General features: G+C 40.7%; 1 protein-coding gene across 1 annotated transcript; it reads right to left on the reverse strand.

Moving 5' to 3' along the window:
• Window positions 1-3,393: 3,393 nt before the first annotated feature.
• On the reverse strand, window positions 3,394-19,187 carry LOC119142925 (metabotropic glutamate receptor 5-like). The gene is made up of 4 exons (XM_037376499.1): window positions 18,857-19,187; window positions 9,612-10,493; window positions 8,481-8,661; window positions 3,394-3,538 (listed from the first exon to the last, which is right to left on the reverse strand). Exons 2-4 carry the CDS (start codon window positions 10,288-10,290, stop codon window positions 3,394-3,396), a joined length of 1,005 nt encoding a protein of 334 aa, XP_037232396.1. The 5' UTR covers window positions 10,291-10,493; window positions 18,857-19,187.
• Between the last annotated feature and the right edge of the window lie 457 nt (window positions 19,188-19,644).

The following is a 19,644-nucleotide window of genomic DNA, read 5'->3' on the forward strand; positions in this document are numbered from 1 at the left end:
ATCTACATTGGTTAATAGCCACATAAATCAAAAGTTTCAGAAATTTCCAAATCAGTGCATTTTATCTTATTCAAACAATTATCTACCTGAAATTGATTGATAGTTTTATTTTGACTGAGGCGGGATAAGAGGAAAAAAAAACAGTTAAACCTAACTAGGGAGAAGAAGCAAGGAGTCAATGATATCAGAAAAAGATATAGTAGGAAGGGAAAAAAAGCCCACCAAACACTGAGGAAGGAGAGATAGTAAGCTAGATGGGCAGAAGATGAATTATGACAAGACAAAGGCAGATAACTGTAGAAGGGAAAAGTAAACTGCAAGTTTATAGGCCACCACTGTATCGGTTTGCTAATAAGGTAAGAAACAATGGCTTGTATGCTGATGTAGGGAAAAAAAAATTCTTGCCTGACTGCAAGTTGAAGAATTGGATGGAGTACCAATCCCTCTAAAAATGAGCAAAAAAAAGGCTACATGCGCTTAAAAAAAAAGGATTTGACAAAACTGGAAAAGTTTATACAAAATCTAGAAGCTTAACTTAGTGTCTGGAAAACCCACTTTGCAGAAGCGATGGCAAAACTGAAGTCCTTTGGTTTAGCCAAAAGAAAGATTAGAAAAGGGTCTGGGAAGAGAAACTCTGAATACATATCAAGATCAAGGAGCTATAGGTTGAAGCAACACAAACATTTAATCTGAAGAACAGATAATTCATAGCCTGAAAAGACTACCCAATGGTGAAACCAACTCTATCTTTACATGAAGTCCTTCAGTGAAGGCGCTCTGTCTGTATCTTCATAAACAATACGGTTTAGCCTAAGCAGTAATTACCAAGAACTACTTAGCATTTTATTGCCTATCTTACATAGCAAAAGTAAGATATGGAGAGTAGACTTCTGTAATTTCAAATGAGGGAAAGGTGAACATGTTCTGTGACTCTGCCATGTTAGCTTGACTGTAGTTTATATATTCTTGCCTAAAGCTTTATGCACTCTAAAATAGCAATGCAGGACAACAGGTACACCTGCTGTAACTACCTTGATCACAAAAAACCTCTTAGCCCTCAGGTAATATAATTTTCTAGATCCTAGATAGGGGGTCCTCAAACTTTTTAAACAGGGGGCCGGTGCGCGGATGAAGTGGCAGGCAGTCATCTGCGGCTGCTTGGTTCCCCCCCAACCCCCGTGGAGGGGGGGGGGGGCGAGGGGGTTCTGTAAATACCGGGGGCCAGACTGAGGACCCTGGGAGGCCGTATCCAGCCCACGGGCCATAGTTTGAGGACCCCTGTCCTAGATGCTGAACATAGTCCTCTCACTACAATTTTGCATGTTTCTTTTGGCAGTACTTCTATTCATTTCCCTCCTAATGGCTGTAACATCATCTAGGAAGTTAGAAGAAATCTATCTCAGGAAGAAAAGGTAAAAAAAAAAAAAATATATATAAAATCAAACCCTAGTTAAAGAAAATAACAGACTGAGAAACAGATAATTTTCCTCATCTTTCCACTGTTCTCAAGAGTTACGTTGGATTTTGGCCATGGGATTCATTCAGTGTGCTGGTTTACCATCCACCCCAGTTATTTTCTTTCCAACTGGTCTAGTACATATTGCACTTGAGCAATAGCCTTCCCCCACACATTGTTTGTCTGCCCTTTGACAATGTAATTGATTTTATATGAAAGCTTCCACTTATATCACCTGGATCATGTCTCTGGCCAGCCATGAATGCTACCAGACACTTCCAGGAAAAAAAATAAAATCAAACCCCTCAATCAGAGGAAGTCTTAACTGTGGTGTTTTGCATTTTATTTTTCCCACTCAGCATATTTAGAATGATGACTTACGTTAGTTTAAAAACGAGGCTGTAATTTATGGATGGGATTGTCTCAAAATTTGGTTGCCAAGGTAGATGGTAACTATTCTGTTAATAACCTTCCCAATCACTTCTTTCATGTGTACACATACAATATATTTATGTATAATACTCTGCATTACAGCATGGCATGCCTCCACATCATCAGAAGCCTGCAATCAGATTTTAGTAAGATGATTGCAATGTTATCCTCTTTCCAAATTAAATCAAAGGAAAGTCTATAATTTTTGATTCACCTCCAAGATCAGTTTCCTGCATGATCAAGAATCAGCTAGTCAGAACTGTCTTAGGGGAGACTGAGAAGTTTAAAAGATCCAGCACAGGCCTTTTGCCTTTCTTAGCTTTCAGGGAAATCACAAGTTAGCTCTTGTAAGCACAGGAAATTGCCCTCCATGTATGGACCAAGGTAAATATCTATTCTGTTCCTGAACTATACAGGAACTTTCCAATTTTGAAGCAACATTGATTTAATTCCTGCACTATTGAGCTACCTACCACATGGTTTTGAGGCGTAAAGATACTGACAAGTGCAGGGCATCTTTCTTTTCCTTGTTTATGTAGGAAATTGAATTCTTTTGTCTGGTAAAGTCTTTTCATCCCTGGGGTAAACTTGCACTCTGGAAAGTGGGTTCTCATCATAGTCCTTCCAGTGACGTTGGATAGATTTTTTCTGTCTCACCATGTCCTGGCTCCCATCACAACAAGGCCCTGATCTCCCCTGAATTCTCTATAACAGGATCTATATCAAGGAATATGAAATAATGGTTTGAGTGGGTTTTTTTCTTGTACTAAAGTGTACTAACTGCACTTTTGACCTTTAAATCTATGAAAAATTACTTCACAGATCCATGATTTAAATTTCCTGTCACTAGGTAGCATGCATGGAAAAAGAAAGGTCTATGGTTTCAAGAATAATAAAGAAAAATATTACAACAGTTTTAGAAATACTACAAATCATCACAAAAAAAGAATGATCTGGTTCATCAGCCCCTGCTTAACTGTTGGATTAATGCCACACCAATATATCCAAAAATGTTTCATTTGTATACAGCATTGATGATATAGAAGACATGCCAAATAAAATGGAATGAGGGGAACCTTCCAGCTCTTCTCTGAGTAAAACACTTTTTATCAAAACTGTCAAAGAACATTAATATTTGTGCAAAAAAAATGTAAAGGTTGACAACTTTCTGAATAAAGTTTGCATTTGATTTATAAGGTTACCTTTCATCAACTCTTTTAATATAACCACAAGACAAGCAGTTTATTTTGACTGACTTCTGAATTTTATCATAGCTTTCATTCACTAAAAAGTGGTGTTGTCTTGGCTTTCAATTCTGACTTGGAGTAAAAAATACTTTAGGAACTTTTTTTTTTTTTTAATTTGTTGTATGGAATATCTGTTTTCCAGTCAAGCCTATAGCATATATTCTTTCATCTCAAAGGCAAAATATCAACAAGGGACACAGAAAAGTGTACCACTGTCACTGCCCATGGTCATCTGATCACATGTATAAGGATTGTCTTTCATAAAACTCCACTGACCCAGAAGGCACTGTGCAGTGAATCCTTGTTTCCTGGAAGATTTCCCATCTCATCAACTTGATAGATCCCTCCCTGACTGAAGAGGTGCACCCCAGGGACAGGGACAGGAACTGTGCCATTTCCAGGCCTAAGGCAGAAGACAAATTTAAGATGAAACTGAAGGACGCTGGACTCCCACCATCTCTTCTCAATGAAGGCAAGTTTTGTGACACTGCAACTTTCATTGAGTAGCCATAGAGTCTAAGTGACAGAAAAAGTGACATTCAAACACTTAGCCCCTACGCAAATGTCCTGTTTTTAGCTAAGTCTACCTTATATCGTTCCTTTCAAAGTGATACTCTTTAAAACATTTTAGAATACTGCACCTCCTAGCTCACCTTCCCTTTGTCATCTGATGGTATTTCCCACAACAATCTTCACCCCCATTACACTCCAGAGTATACCCCTCATATTATATTTTTCCGTCAGTCAAGATGCTTCACAGCGGGTACGTCTGGCCTGAGCCATCTGCCAGCAATGCCAAAGCGCTGTCTGGTCATCCAGTCACTGCAGAACAAAGTCAACATTAACTTGATGCTATTTCAGTTTTCTACCTCAGTATTCCCAGGTCATTGATAACTTTTGGTCACTTTTCACACTTGTGATGCTAGGATAAATATTTGAAATTGAGAAAAAGGGGCTGCTTCTTTTAGAGAGGCCAATAATCAATAAACATGAGCAAACACCTCAGCAAGGCAGGACTGGAATAGGGTTTTCCATTTCCTGTATTTTCTTTCAGATTAAAGGTATTTTTTATTTTTTCTACCAGATTAATGTGACTGAGAGCATATCAAATCGTAATCATCCTAATTTCAACATTTATGTTTGAAAGAGTTTAAAAGTCTCAAAAATTAAAAAATAAAAGTAATTTCAAAAATAAAAAATCCCAATTAATTATTTTGTCCAAGAGCAAAAATTAAACATTGCTGAAATAGAACATTCTCCAGTCTTTAGATAGGAAATTCTTCAATTTTCAGAAACAGATTTTTAGAAGTAAATTTTCTTTGAAATTGAAAATACCTTCATGGACTAGCAATGATGGTTTTTGGTACATTATTCCTATGTGGTATTTTTTTGCACATAAAGAATGAAAAAATATCATCTATGCTTAAAAAAAAAATCTAATTTTCAATTATATTATCTTGTGAAAAGCAAATATTATTTCTGACCGTGGTATAGTTTTTCAATCTTAAGTAGCAAAATCTAGAGCCTGAAAGAAAACTCTCCACAACATCATATAAGTACAATTTGTTCCAAGCAGCAGGTCAGCTTGTTGCAGCTCTTTCATTATTTCTTCATCATATTCTTGTAGACTACGAGTAATTTTCAATTTGCTTTTTACTTGGTAGCAAAGGATGAAGGCAAAAATAGTCTTGTTACCAGGCACCTTTGAACAAATATGAAAGGAAGTATGTGAAATAACCCTTATCTGCAAGAAAAACATATAATTCCGCTTTTGTTATGCTTGCCTGGGTACATCCTCAGAAAATTAATGTGAATGACCTCTTTATATGCACTTATGATAAATTAAAGTTGAGGAAAGTGGTATTAAACAGAAAGGGCTTTGAAGAAGAGTTTGATCTAATGTTTACATGCAGAGCTGTGTAAAGAAAATTGACAAAGTGGTTTCTTTCTTAAGTCTATATTCAAAAGTAAACCACAGATTTTACATAATGGAGTGAAATTTATCCCTTGCCACCCCCAATAAATATGGCCTATTGTATTTCAGTTGTACCCCTGTGAAGTTCTTTTTTTCCAGCATATATCACCTCTTTGCTCCATTCGGAGTGGCAAAACAGACAGTTTCAATGGTAATGAAAATTGCCTTTCAAAATATTAATTCATTTGTCTCCAGGCAGATTTTAAGCACAGGCGACTCTCAGAGATTGACCTTGTTTGCATCTAGGAAGGCCTCATCCAAATGTCAGTCCAGTCAACGAGAGAGGATTGACTCCAAATGGGCTTCCAATGAGGCCTTCAAAATACAATGATAGGAGAAGAGAAAATTGTGTACATTTTTCTCTAATCTTTCAAAAAGACTAGGGAATGCTTTCATATGGGAAATGAGGTAAACAGACAGTTCTTCCTCTCTTGCATCAGACAGCCAGCTTCTCCCCAGCTTCCTGACCATTTCTGACCAGGTGTGATGTCCAGTGGTTAGGTGAGAAAAGGCCAAGACAAGACACCAGGTGTGCTTGAGCTGCATGGCCCATCTACAAGCCAGCCATCACCACCCAACATCCAAATACAGGCACAGATTTTCCTCTCTGCATCCTTCTGTGTCCATTAGTTTCCCTGGGGGTGGACAATGGTTACATGAGCTAAAAAGGATCCCTAATGTGCTCTGAGAAACTGGGGGACTAAACCAGGGGGCTACTCTCTGCTGAGCTACTTTGCCTCAGAAAGAGGCACAGGATGAGTTCTCAGCTCATTATTGACTTGCTATCTGTCTGTGAAGATGCTTTAAGAAGCGAAAGTTGGTTTAAGTTTAAGAGAAGTTTGTTTAAGCTCTGCTCCTATCACAGTGGTGGATAAAAAAAGATCTGTAAGATCAGCTGAAAGAATTGGATCAGTACACAAACTTCAAATAAAATGGTCCCCAGCACACCTTGCATGCCTGTTGTAGCAATCCATAAAGTTGAAGGCACTTGCCTCAGGCTTTAAGTGATAGGTCCTCTGTACAAGGAGTTTCCCGTCACAGTTTCCCTCTTTGCCTGCTCGCTCCTACCTCCCCGCCACACAGCGTCAACATGTTTGTTCACAGGACCATGGCATGACCTGGACTTCAGAACTGATGAGGCTTTTTTAAAAAGTTCCCTGATGGTGGGTGAAAAAGATTTATCTGAAAGCTTTATTTGTTTACAGTAGAGCCCCACAATTCATTAAATGTGAGGAAGAGTTGGAGAGTGGGGGAAGATAATGACGCCAGTGGCACATATAGTTCCTAACAGAGCCAAGCAAGGGGAGCTACAACCTAAGACTGCCTAACATGTGCAAAGATTTCTGATTGGCATATGTAAAGTACACTACAGTAAGCAGAGATGAGTGTTGCTTTATGAAGAACATTCTTCATTTGTTACTTATGTTTCCTATTAATTGGATTGCAGAAATTTCGTCCTTAAAATTACAGGAGCTCTACTGACAACAAAGCTTGCTGCCTTCCTATTCTTAGGAAAAAGATTTACTCTTAGTGGTACACCTGGAGTCATCACCTCGATTGATCTGTGACGCTAAATGTCAAAGGGGTAAAGCTTATGAGAACCTGTAAAAATGTTAGTGTATTTTAAATCTGGAAGTCTTGAATAAGGATTTAACAACAAAACTTCAGATCAGCCTCCCAAAATGTTAATCCACTGCAGACACAGATAATTAGTAAGTGCAGAAGGAAAGATTCAAATAAGAAGCTTTTTATTATGAAGCTAGTGACTTATGCCATGCTTTTCTTATACTAGACCAAAAAGAGACGTTTAACTTCATCTGCTGATGGAACTACCAAAGCAATGAAATAACCAGGGTTTTTCTGCCTGTTCTCCCCATCCAGCTTTGAAAGAGAGGACCCTCCCTTTCCTTGGTAATCCTTCCCAGAAACCAAAGATCATATTTTGGAAGAGTCTGGCTAAGGCATGAAGAATGCTGAAGTAGATGAATGTAGATGGCCAGAATTACTGCAGGTGCTGAAAGAAGGCCCACTCTCAATGGCTGGGCAAGATCCTAAGTTGATAAAAATTGCAAGGAGTGGTATTCAACAATTTTTTTCTATTTTGAATATCTATGAATGTAGGGCACTGAGTAGTGGGGCATATTCAGTATGTTTAAAATGAAATATAATTTTAAAATTAGATTTTTTCTACTCAATTCCTTTTCTTTAGCATTCATCTATAGGGTTTTTTTTTATAGTATGTTTTTAAAAATCTTCCTATTATTGGAAGGAATAACATCTGCCATAACCTCTGGAAAGTGCCCAGAACATCAGACATTGTCAAGTTTCAAAGCAGTACCTTGACCACTCTGAATCTTTCTATTGCGTTATAAGAAAATACTTGTGTGATGTTATTTAACTGGAGACCATATGCATCATCACTACCAAACTATGCAAATAGACGATAGGATCATAAGGTTCCCAAACCCCAAGTTTAATGTTCATTCACTAATGTCCAGAGTTATATTGCTGTAAATACGCTATGAGTGATATGCGGCCTCAGGCATTAAGAATGTGGCACCTCTATTGTCCTCTTTAATACCAGCAGAAGTAGGCACATGTTGTGACAGATATATCATTCATCATTCCTCCTTCCCACTCAGTTCTGCTGTCATTTAATACTCTTGTCTTGCCCATAGCAGCTATCTCCAGCTTCAACCCTTGTGTCCTTATTCCTTTCTCTCCAATGCACAGTGCAAAGCTCCTCTGCCACCAGACTAACGTGCCATATGTTACCATCTGCTCCAAACAGTGTCCACGGGAAGCAGTAAAAGTAAGTATTCTCACTCTGTGAGGAATCAGATCTTGATACAAGCTTGAAAATTCCCACACTGAATATATAAGCATCTGCTATCAATAAGCAGAGGTGTAAAAGTTGTTCATAGCAAAAATTAGACAAGTCATCAAAAGTAGTCAGGATATAAAATCCTATGCTAATGTAATGCATCAGTGGCATTATTTTTGACTATGATGTTATTCATACTTATTTGTGAAGCAAAGGCTGCACACCAAGCCATGCCAAAGGCATCAGCTGGCACACAATACCTTCACTACATGATGTGCTGTAGAGTGATTTATACACTGCTATACTAAACTGCTAATATATTCATGCATCCCCATACAAAAGAGGCTGCAGTTATTTACCGGATTTCATTATCATGACGGAAACATGATTGCAACAATCTGCATGCAAGTTCTTATTTATTTTTAATACTGCAGATCAAGCTCTCTACGTATCTGTAGGAGGAAAAAGATCTCTACATACTAGCATGGGACCAGCATCTCCCAAAAAAGGGCTTTGAATAGTATAAAGTCTGCCAGAGAAGCATACTCAGTGTGTGGGAAGGACAATCTGCTTTCTATTGGTTGTAATAAAGCCAGCAGCATCTGCTGCTGTTCAGCAACATCGTCACCACTACTCAGTCTCTTAATAACATTTTTCATTCCCAGATCGTATTTTGAGCCTTCCATTCGGCATTTGTTTGTTTGAGCAGAGGCAACCAGGTGAGATCCTAAAATTCATCACAGAATGTAATTCCAGAAACTTATTAAGTGGTGGTGTCATTAGAAAGGGACTGGTGAAATCTCATCTTAAGGCAGTATAAAATTCCAGTCACTTATAGCAAGATGAACCCATTCAACTCTGTCAATACAAGGAATAACCAAATCAGGTAAGCTTTTCCATAGCATTTCCCTTCAATCACATACTCTTCTGAACACTGGGTAAAAAGCTTAAGCTCTAACTCAAATTAATAAAAAGAGAAAAACAATTTAGCACATGGTTCTGATTTTCTGGACATCTGATGGAGCATACATATGTGAATAAGATTCGAGGAGACTTCTCTTGCTCACTCCTGAAACCAACGGCCAGATGCAGAGCAAGAAGTGGGTGCAATACTCCATGGAGTACTGTAAAAGTGATAGAAGCAGTTCTGGTCTCGAGGAGCTGGGACAACTTGCATTCAAATAGTAGTCAGAATTACATGTTTTCTAGTATTTGTGCCTCTGTGGCTCAGATATTAAGCAGGAACACGTTCTGACTCAGCCACAGTTTCAAATGATGATTTAGCTCTCTTCTGCACTAGGAAGACCAGATGCTTTCTCATTAGCCATTGGTACTAATATAGTCAAAATGATTCTTCTACATAAATACACTGATTGGTAGATAAAGAAAAATAAATGCCAACTAAATTAAATTAAGATCTCTTAGGAGACTACAGAGTAAGCACGTTTACCAAGAAGTGGCCCTAGAGCACACAATTTTCTATTTCAAACTTTGTTTTCAGCCATTATCAACATGATGCTACTACAGCCCCATAGGCAATGTGAAGTTATTATTAAGTCTATACTGTTGACAACTGACTAGCAAAAAATCAACAACATCAAACTGTCATCATGTATCTATTAGACCACATCAAAGTAGTTTGAGGGCTTTCTTATATGGAAAAAAATAACCTCTTACCTTCAGTATGTACAGCTGAAACATAGGTCCAGTTATAGCGCTTTACAATGTCCACCATTGCCCGTGCTTGCTGGGCATCAGATGGCACCACTCTCATAAAATACTTGAACAGAGTTTTGTCACTTAGGTCCATGCTTGTGGCAGAGTAAGCAATCTGAGGTATATTGAAAAGCTGCAACAAGTTCTGGACTTGGATAGCAACTGAGCTAGAGCCAGGTCCAATGACACCAACAATGGGTTTCTTGGAGCGGAAAGATGATGATGATCCATCCACACATCGCACCATCCCTTCCTCTTCTTCTGATGAAATAAGAGAGTCCCTTATAAACTCGATGCTCTGCTCCAGAGCCACAGCAGAATGCCAGCAGGAGTCCCTTATTTCACATCCTAGCGTTATATTTGGCAACAGCGTAGGGTCCAAATTAATTCTGTCAAGGGTATGTAGCATCGCCTCCACTCTCTGAATGCCATACTGCTCTCTTACCTCTCCACATTTCCTCTCATGAACCTTGTCAACAGTTGGTTGATGGTGGACAGAGAACAGAGCTCCAATGATAATATCACCAGGCATGTGTGCAACCACCCTTCTCTCATTGGCCTGTGCTGAAACCAGAATTCCAAAGTTCCCACAGACATCTTCCTTCAATAACAGGATTGCAAGGAACAGAAAAAGGACCATTTTAGGAAATGGTTTAGGCTGGTAGAGACAACATGATGGAACAAAATCGGAGAGCTGGTGAAAAGCAGTTATCGAATCTCTTGGATAGAAGGAGCACTATGTTGATGGTTAACCAGGAGTTTGCGTGTATTCTCTAAGAAGTCACCATCATCTCTGAGTGGACAGCTATGCAGAGCTGCACATGTTATCATAATCCTCATAACCTTAAAAAGTAATAAATAAGAGAAAGAGCTTTAAAATTCGTTATGAAATCAGCTTTATAATCTGTTTCAAAATTGCACCTATTCCTACTGCTCTCAATGACTGTAATACATTGTCTCCTGTATAAACTTGCTTCTGTCATTTTCAAGCTGGAAAATTTCATTGTACTTCAGTGTTTCATCATCTTAGGCTTGTGCTTCTGCTGGTATATATCAGTATATTTCTCCTTAACACACTCGTTTAAAAATTCTTTTGGGAAATATTTTCAAAAGCACAAAAGACAAGCAAGTATTTAATTCCATAGAAGAAAGATGTTGCCATTTCTAACATGTGTCTTCAAAACTAACTCACTTCACTTTCAGACACTTTGTATATCACAAATGCATAGGTCAAACAAATTTGCCTTGAGCTGTACTATGTTATCAATTACAGCACTAGGCAACTGCTGTTGACAAACAGAGCTGTTCTTGAAATATTCTAAGGAATGCAGAATCTGATTCTTCAAATCTGTAAATCTTTTTTTTCTTTGTAAGAGATAACATGAAACAAATTTACTTTTAAAATAAGTTAGGATTAAGATAACTGATTTTGGTATTAATAGTTGTTTTAAGCAGTGAATGTTTCAGCAGAGGAACAACAATTCTAAAACAACAAAGCAGTCAAATGATTTTCATTTTTCTATATCCTTAAATCAAAAATTGCCAACAAGCAATTAATTAGACAAATCCTGGTACTGTAGACAGCTATACTGACTTCTCTGGTAGAAAGAAGTCAACACAGAGACTATACAGATATGTTAGTGCCTAAAACATTTGATCTGCTATGTTTGCTGATAGTCTGCAATGCAATCTGCAATCAGCTTTAGTGTTGCTGAATGGTAAAAAAAAAAAAAAAAGAGAGAGAGAAAGAATCAGCAAAGAATTCGTATCTTGGGCTGTGGTTAATGGAACTTGAACATCTACTTGAAAATGTTCAGTACCTAACAGTGGATTTGCAGCAGGATGCTTCTGGTTTTAAACATAGTGCTTAAAACATAGTTTGTCCAGTTCTTGATCCCTGAGCACATTAAAGTATCATCTATTTTTCTACACCTGCCAGTGAATCCATTGATAGTACAGAAAATTAAGTACACTCTTAACTCTAGGAAGAAGCTGAGCTACGTAATGAACCACATGCCCTGTTTCATTACTGACAGAACAACTGCAAAATTCTGGGACAGAGCCCGACCTCAGTTTTATTGACAGAAATTTTTGATGTAATAAAAAAAAATAAGTCTCCATATGTTTCAGACCTACCAATCATTTCTAATCCATTAACAATTACTCTAACAATGCTCAGATGTTGTAAAGTAAAAGAAACCCTTGGCACAGAAAATTTGCCTCTGTTTCTTCCAGGTTGAAAATCAAGCAGTATTTTAATCTTGAATTTACCCCTCACAGCTAGGTCATTCAGTACAATGTCAGAGTGAAAATATTCCTGATTCTGAGACAGGAAAACCTAAAAACACTTTTCTTCTTGATGTTAGAATCGCAGACTGGTTTGGTTTGGAAGGGACCTTAAAGATCACCTAGTCCCAACCCCCCTGCCATGGGCAGGGACCTTCCACCAGCCCAGGCTGCTCCCAGCCCCGTCCAGCCTGGCCTTGAGCCCTGCCAGGGATGGGGCACCCACAGCTGCTCTGGGCAGCCTGGGCCAGTGTCTCACCACCCGCACAGTGAACAATTTCTTCCTAATATCTAATCTAAATCTACACTCTTTCAGCTTAAACCCCTTGATTAATTATTATTTTACGTAGACACCTATAAATTATACATTATTTACACAGAGGAAATCATGCCATAGTTTCAGTGAGTGTTCTCAAATGAAATCCAGATCCTTAAAAAGAGAAAACATTGAATAGAACGTTTTTAATATTAATTTCAATATTAATAATTCCATGTAATATTAATCTTTAGTAATAGAAAGTGTTAACAATGAAATAAGATCCAGACAACTGTAGAACTCTTGAAGTTGGTTTTTTTTTTTTTTTCTCTCTGTGAAGAGCTGGCTTATCAATACTGCAGCCTTTTGCCACTAAGGAATAACAGCAGTTCAATTCAAGTTAATTAGCCTCTAATTACAGAATATCACTACTGCTTATGTCTTCCAATTGTTTGTTCCGTGACTCTGAAGACAGTACCGTATAATTTGCAAGCAGTCCAAAGGATGAATGACAGGGGATATCTTTGTGCAATATCACAGCTATTAAATTCTAATACCTCCAATTAATTGAATGCATTATCACTTTTTAAAAATATGAATTATTTACTAACTTATTAACACTTCAACAGAAATAATATCTGTTATTTAAAACCATGGATGCTTATTTTTCTGAGCTTCTCAAATTAAGGCTACATGTACAGAGCGCAAGTATATGTACCATATGCCAGCTCTGCCTTAGACTGTAACTGGATATACAATTAGATGCCTTTTTATAACCTACCTGCCTGTGCAGCTGCATATGTATGAATAGAGAGAGCTCAGAGGATTGGGGGCAAGTTTATGACAAGCAAAACATAGTCTAATCCCCATACACAATTTTATTTCTACTACACACATTTACCAGGTTTCTGGTCACCTTTAATAATGGTGTTCTTGGTCTTACATCTATAGATTAAACAATTTCCATACAGGATATATGAGAACCAGAGGGCAGTAAGGCCATTTGTATCTTCTTCACTTCAAAGAACAGCTGTTTGATCTTCTCTGTCTACAGTTGTATCTATCAGTATAAAACTACAGGGTAAAGAATGAAATAAAGCTGAAGAACTCCTTTGTATTTATAGTTCCATAATATTAGCTGATCTCATGGCTAGGGGGTTCCTAGAGCCCAAAAGCAAGATCTGAAAGCAATCAAATCCTTCCACTCCATGGCATCCATGGGAAAAGAAGGGGCCAGATGCAGACTGCAATTGCTCCATAATTAATCAACTTTTTTCACATATTCCACTGTACTAAAGTGAAAGTCAATTTGCTTAGGACTTACAAAGCTGTTACTATTAACACCAAGTAAACTGCTTATGTTTTGTGGTATTAGATAGGACTCATATCCAAAGCATCCGAAGCAAATGCTTTCTGTGGGCTTTCACGATGCAGTGCAACAACTTGGAATTTATATTGGCATGGCTAAGTGAGCCTGCTAAATGTAGACCGATTTGTACTTGTATAATAGACATCTGGTTCTATGGGCTTACTCTCACTCTCACAAACCTAAAAATCATAGAATGGCTGAGGCAGGAGGGGACCTTGGGAAGCTGTCTGGTCCATCCACCCTGCTTAAAGCAAGTTGAACTAAAGCAGGTTTCTCAGCCTCCTGTCCAGTCAGGTTTTTAATATCTGTGAGGATGGAGACTCCACAATTTTGCTGGGCAACCTGTTTGACCACAGAGACAATAAAAAGTGTTCTTTTTTATGTTTAAACAGAATTTTCTGTATTTCAATTCATGCTTATTGCCTGTCATCATCCTTCCACTGGATACAGCTGGTTATGCCATGTGAAGATGCCCTGAGAGTAATCGGGTAACATGTCCCATTTTAGGCCAAAATAGCTGAGCAGAGAGCTGATAGACTATACACAGTAATTACATTTCCTGGAGAACATCTTCCTGAAGAGAAGACGGCCAAGGGAACTGTTCGAATATACAATTTAACTGCTCCTCTGTCCCAAGACAATCACATACAAGTCATTCCACATTTTGATTACCATTCTTTCCTACTACAGGAAGCTTATTATTACAAGGAGGATGAGTACTAAAATAAAATCAAGCAAAATTTCATAAGCTTAACTATAACTCCTGTTTAAATTGTTAGGGATAACCCCAAAGGGAATTTGGCATGCTATAGCTTTCAGACTGAGAACACAAGCATCAGCAGCATCAAAGACAGTGAACTCTTGAATGCATGCATAAAGTAACGGGAATTGTTTCCCAATTAACAATGTATCTGCATTTACTTGTTTTCATTGATGGACAAGCAAATCAACATACACAGCACTTAGGGTCAAATTTACTTTTCACACTGTTCAATTTTCTTCAGTGTCAAGGGAGTTCTTCCCAATTTACTGCAACATAAGCAAAATGGAATCAGGCACTTAATTAGCAGTGTATCAAGGTTCCTAGCTTATTTCAGCTATGGATCTAACTGCAAATTAATCCTGAAGTCACATGCTTTAACAATAGATGACAGACACTTTGGTCTCGGTCTTCTGGTGCACTAGCTTCACACTTGGAGCAACTGCAGAAGTAGTAAGGCAGAAGAAGAATTCTGCCTATCTGTCCTTTGCTCGGTCTTGCCCTAGACAAAAATTTAAGGGCTACCCAGATGGCTGAAGACACAGATCTGATGAAGCACTCAACATGTTCCTATAACCTTGCTCTCCCTGGCAGCAAAAACTTTATATGCCAGTCTCTGTCAGGAGATATTCTCAGCTGCTCCTTTAGGGCAGAGTTCCAGCTACTTCATGTTGAGGTTTAACCGAGTAGAAAATGAGCGTCTGTAAAATTCCATGAAACATCACTCCTCAAAATTATTTATTTTAACCTCAAATGCAAGTCCATCTATATTAAAGAGTCTGTACAGACCGAAAAAACCGAGAAGAGATGTAACATCCAATGGCATGAATTAAATCTGGATCAAAAAGCAAACTAGGAACAGCAGTTCACGAAGGGCTGATTTTCCACTCTGTCCGTGGCTGAGAGTTTATCCATAGGGCTTGTCTGACTTAAGGGCTTCTACTACCGCAGGTGTAACTGTGTTTAAACCTGGAGAAGGAAACCCTTTCCCGCTGTGACTTAGGTTATTATAGCAGCGCCCACTAGTGACCCCGGAGTGAAGGGCCTGTCTCTTGCAGTCTGAATTCTCTTGGCTGTATGGCTTCTAACAGGTAAAACACGAACTCAGCAAAAGGAAGGGTTTGATTTAGCCTGTTTTCTACCAGGGAAAAAAAAAAAAAAAAAAAAAAAAAGGCTTAAAAAGAGAGAAAGAGCAACACTTCTATTCAGGTTTCTTTTTTTGTTACAAGTTCATACATTTGCAGCCTGTTCATTCATAAGTGTCTAAATCTTCAGGCAGATTTAAGTAATAAAAATAAAATGCAGATTACTGAATCATAGACCAGCGCTGTGAAGGAGTGAGATCTGTGACGGTCCAATCCATGAAAGCACTTAGGCATAGGCTTAGTGTTAAGCACATGAAGAACGCTATTGGTCAAACAACCGTAAAAACTTATCTAAAGTTTAGTCTCTTTAAAGGATTTTTGTGATCAGAGCAACCACAAAAATGTAAGGTCCCAAAACTCATTGTTTTGTAGTGACAAATTTTACTTACACGCTACGTTTGTATAGGCTACCTGCTGACTAAATGCTTTCCAGACACTTACTTACCATACATACTGCAATTAATTCAACGCCATCAGATATGACATAATATATGTTGATACAGATATGGATCAAATCAGCATATCCCAAGAATCTAACCTAGGGTTCACTATCAGAGAAGCAAAATTTTAGCAAGTAGTGTCAGTCCTGCCACTCACCTCACAGTGAAGATTTTTAGAGAGCAAAAGATCGAATAGCCTTAGAAAAACAATTACATAAGGAGAGAAACCTTTTGGTTCATCCTGATGGGAACCAATGTGAGGAAAAAGTGCACCTTCAGGATGCTAAGCCTTTGCTCAGTTCTGCTGGCTATTTGCACTGCAAACTCTAAGCACCCGGTTGAAGCTGTTCTGGCAGCCTACTCCCCAGTACGGTGGGGGGGGCTCAGTTGGCAGGAGGTCCCCCACACCCACTCCTCAGAGGTAATTCACTTTGGTCACAGAAAACCTGATGCACTCACATGGCCTTCAGATGAAAATCCGGAAATATGAGCACACTATTCTGTTTTTCATTTTCTACTGCTGTTTAAATTTTCTGTTCACAAAGAAAAAAATAATTTTAAAAAATTAAAAAGATCAAACAAACATTAGTCGTTGCAGTATCAGCTCTGTGAATTCCAGTGAGCACTGGATCAAGCCCCTTGACAAAGGAAACAGCCTGGTATGACAGGAGAGACTATGAATCAGTTTTCTGTAATTCCACTTAGAAATAGGAGGAAACTAAGCGGCACAGAAGAATTTTAACCATTTGGCCAGAACCGCTAGTGAAAATGACAGGCTAATGTGTTGATCTCATGCCTTCATAGATAATAAACACAGGCTACTATAATTATCGGCCAGATCCTTAGTGATCCCAAGAAGTTCTTCCCCATATTATGCCCACACACACGCAGTTTCTGGTTCATGAAACAATTTTGGTTTTAATATATAGGTGCTTAACTTCCCAGCAAAACTTGCAATGATCTCTGCGATTCCACTAAATATACTACTTACTGCTGCTGTTACCAAAACCTGTTATACCATATGATGCAGGAACTAATAGCTCTGGTGGGATTTCAGCTGTAATCTTAGTCATTTTATTAACAAAACTGTATGATCTGGAGGAGGTGATCAAGAAAAAAGCAATAGCAATTCCAAAAGACATTTTCTAGCAAGTTGCAATGAGAGTGGTGTTACAGTGGCATTCCAGTACTACCACTAAATCAAAAAAGCCATAAACACGCTGGCAAATAAAATGACAAAGAATCTATATGGAGACCCCAGAAATACTCTCTGATGATTTGGAATAATAATTAACCCTGGCATCCCTGATCATGTAGCATAAATATCAACATGTAGTTAAAGTATTTGGGAATTTGCAAAATATTGGCATGTGATAGAGATGTTTAGGAATACGGTAACGAAAAAAGTCATGGAATATAAAAGAGCCTGGCAGTTAACTCCTCTATACATCTTTCTCTTTCAGGATTGTTTAGACTGGTATATTTTCAAGATGATCCTCCGCCACTCCACTGTCGAGATGATCCCCCACTTTGTCCTCAAGACTAGAAGAAAGAAACGCCCGGCCGCCCCCTACACCCAGTCACCCCCACCGCCACCAGGGAGCCCTTCTCAGGGAGGAGATGGAATGGAAGTGGGGGTGCCGGGACGGCGGAGCCCCGGAGTGCAGGACAGGCTGTCTGCCGGAGGCGGGCAGCAGGCGGCAGGCGGCGGGCAGCGGGCGACGGCGGGGCGGGCGGGCGGCGGGCAGCGGGCAGCGGGCGGCGGGCGGCGGGCAGCGGGCGGTGGGCAGCGGGCGGGCAGCGGCGGGGCGGGCAGCGGGCAGGGGGCGGGCAGAGGGCAGCGGGCGGCGGGCAGCAGCGGGGAGGGCAGCGGAAGACGAGCAGCGGCGAGGCGGGCGGGCAGCGGGCAGCGGGAAGCGGGCGGGCAGTGGATGGGCAGCGGGCGGCGGGCAGCGAGCAGCGGGAAGCGGGCGGCAGGCGGGAAGCGGGCAGCGGATGGGCAGCGGATGGGCAGCGGATGGGCAGCGAGCGGCGGGCGGCGGGCAGCGGCGGGGCGGGCGGCGGGCGGGCAGCGGCGGGGCGGGTGCTGTCCCTGGTGCTGAGCACCGCCCGCCGCCAGCGTTCGCCTCCCGGCAGGTTTAAATACAGAAAAAAAACCCCAACCTAAAAATCAACCAGTGATAAAAATTGCCACGATGGTCACATTTGTCATGCAGGAGCACATTTTTTTATAAATAATTAAATACATGGAGCTAGGTCTTAGGGCAAACTATTGGGCAAGGTTAACTCCCAGCATAGCCACCTGCACTGCTACAACTAAGTGGCTGTGCATACAGACGTAGATGTGTGTATATACACTGGTTTTTAGGTCTCTGCTTCCCTGCTCGGTTAGTGGTATCGCTGTCCTTCTCAACCCTTAATGAATCGTTTTTGCACACAGAGACATTAGCTCCGATTATTAAATAAGGAACAGACGGGACTCGCCGAGCAGAGCCAAAGTGATTTGTCCCAAGGTCACACAGAAAAGTCTATGGCTGAGCTAAGCCTGGCCGTCTCTGGAAAACAAATTCATCCCCGTTTCCATTATCCCTTCCTGGCAAGACAAATCCCCACTGGTGAACAGAAGGGCTATATCACACGCACCACCGAGCCCAGGTATTGCAGTGCACCAGTCCCCACCAGCCCCACACATATCCTGCTCCTGGCGAGGGATCAGTGCCTGCTGCCCTCCAGCGCCCCGACCCGTTGATGCCCCAACAGCCCCTGGAGGTGCACCCCACCGCTTGGCTTGCTGCCCCCCCAGGAGCCGTGCTTGTCCTCCGGCAACCAGGGCACAGAGAAAAAGCAGGCGGGAGGGAGGGAGGGAGGGGAAAGAGTTCCTGCCCTATCCACAGGGTTTCTGTCTGCAGCCCAGGGCATACAAATCCTCTCTCCCACCCCGCAGCATTACCTTGTCAGCAGTAGCTATTGCTTCTTCCTACAGTGGCGGCAAAGGGGTCCTTTTGGTGGCAATAATCAAGACGGGTAGGGGTAGGCACCTCCTATTTTCAGCCACGGCAGAGATAGCATTCCTTGCACAAACCTTCTGGAGCTGAATAATCCTCAAATGCTTCTGCAAAGATCACCAGCAGGTGAGCCCCACTCGGCTAGCATTGTCACTCCTCCAGCTACGGGCACATCCTGTTTTCTTCTGATCACAGGCAAATGCTGAGGACCGAGTACCCTACCCCCGCGAACGCACGCACATACACACACGCCATGCAACACGCTGTTCTCTCAGCATCGCCCAAGTCTCATTTGCAAGAGGCGTGAATGGTCCCTGGATTTAAGGAGGGGGGGTGGGGGGTGGGGGTGGGGGGCGGGCGTGAGGAGGAGGAATAAACAAACAAACGATGAAACAACAGACGGATTTTTGCTCTCTGCCACCACAGCCTTGGTCTTCCTAAATACTTGCTGCAGCTTGACCCACCTGCTTAAACACCTCCGCCCCTCCTCATACATTCACGGCGGCAACCGCTCTGCATTTCCTGCATTCTGCCCAGCGAGAAAATCTCTCCAGATGCTCTGAAGGTTGCAAAGTCCCCCCATAAACTGACACTTCCCTCCCGTCCCTACCCTCCAGCAGGTAAGAAAGTGGTGATCAGCTCAGAACAGCATTATCCGAAGAAAAAGAGAGCAAAAAAAAAAAAAAAAAAAAAGAAGAAAATAAAAATAAAAGCGATAGCTGCTTCGGGAGTG

Source organism: Falco rusticolus, chromosome 2 (genome assembly GCF_015220075.1).
Source record: "Falco rusticolus isolate bFalRus1 chromosome 2, bFalRus1.pri, whole genome shotgun sequence".
Lineage (NCBI taxonomy): Eukaryota > Metazoa > Chordata > Aves > Falconiformes > Falconidae > Falco > Falco rusticolus.

Coding starts and splice junctions, on each gene's coding strand:
- LOC119142925 (XM_037376499.1), bottom strand. CDS start 10,290: ATGGTCCTTTTTCTGTTCCTTGCAATCCTGTTATTGAAGGAAGATGTC. Junction 8,662..9,611: donor TTCAGCTGTACATACTGAAG/GTAAGAGGTTAT, acceptor GATGAATTTTAG/GATCTCACCTGGTTGCCTCT. Junction 3,539..8,480: donor TTGTCCTTCCCACACACTGA/GTATGCTTCTCT, acceptor CTTCTGCCTTAG/GCCTGGAAATGGCACAGTTC.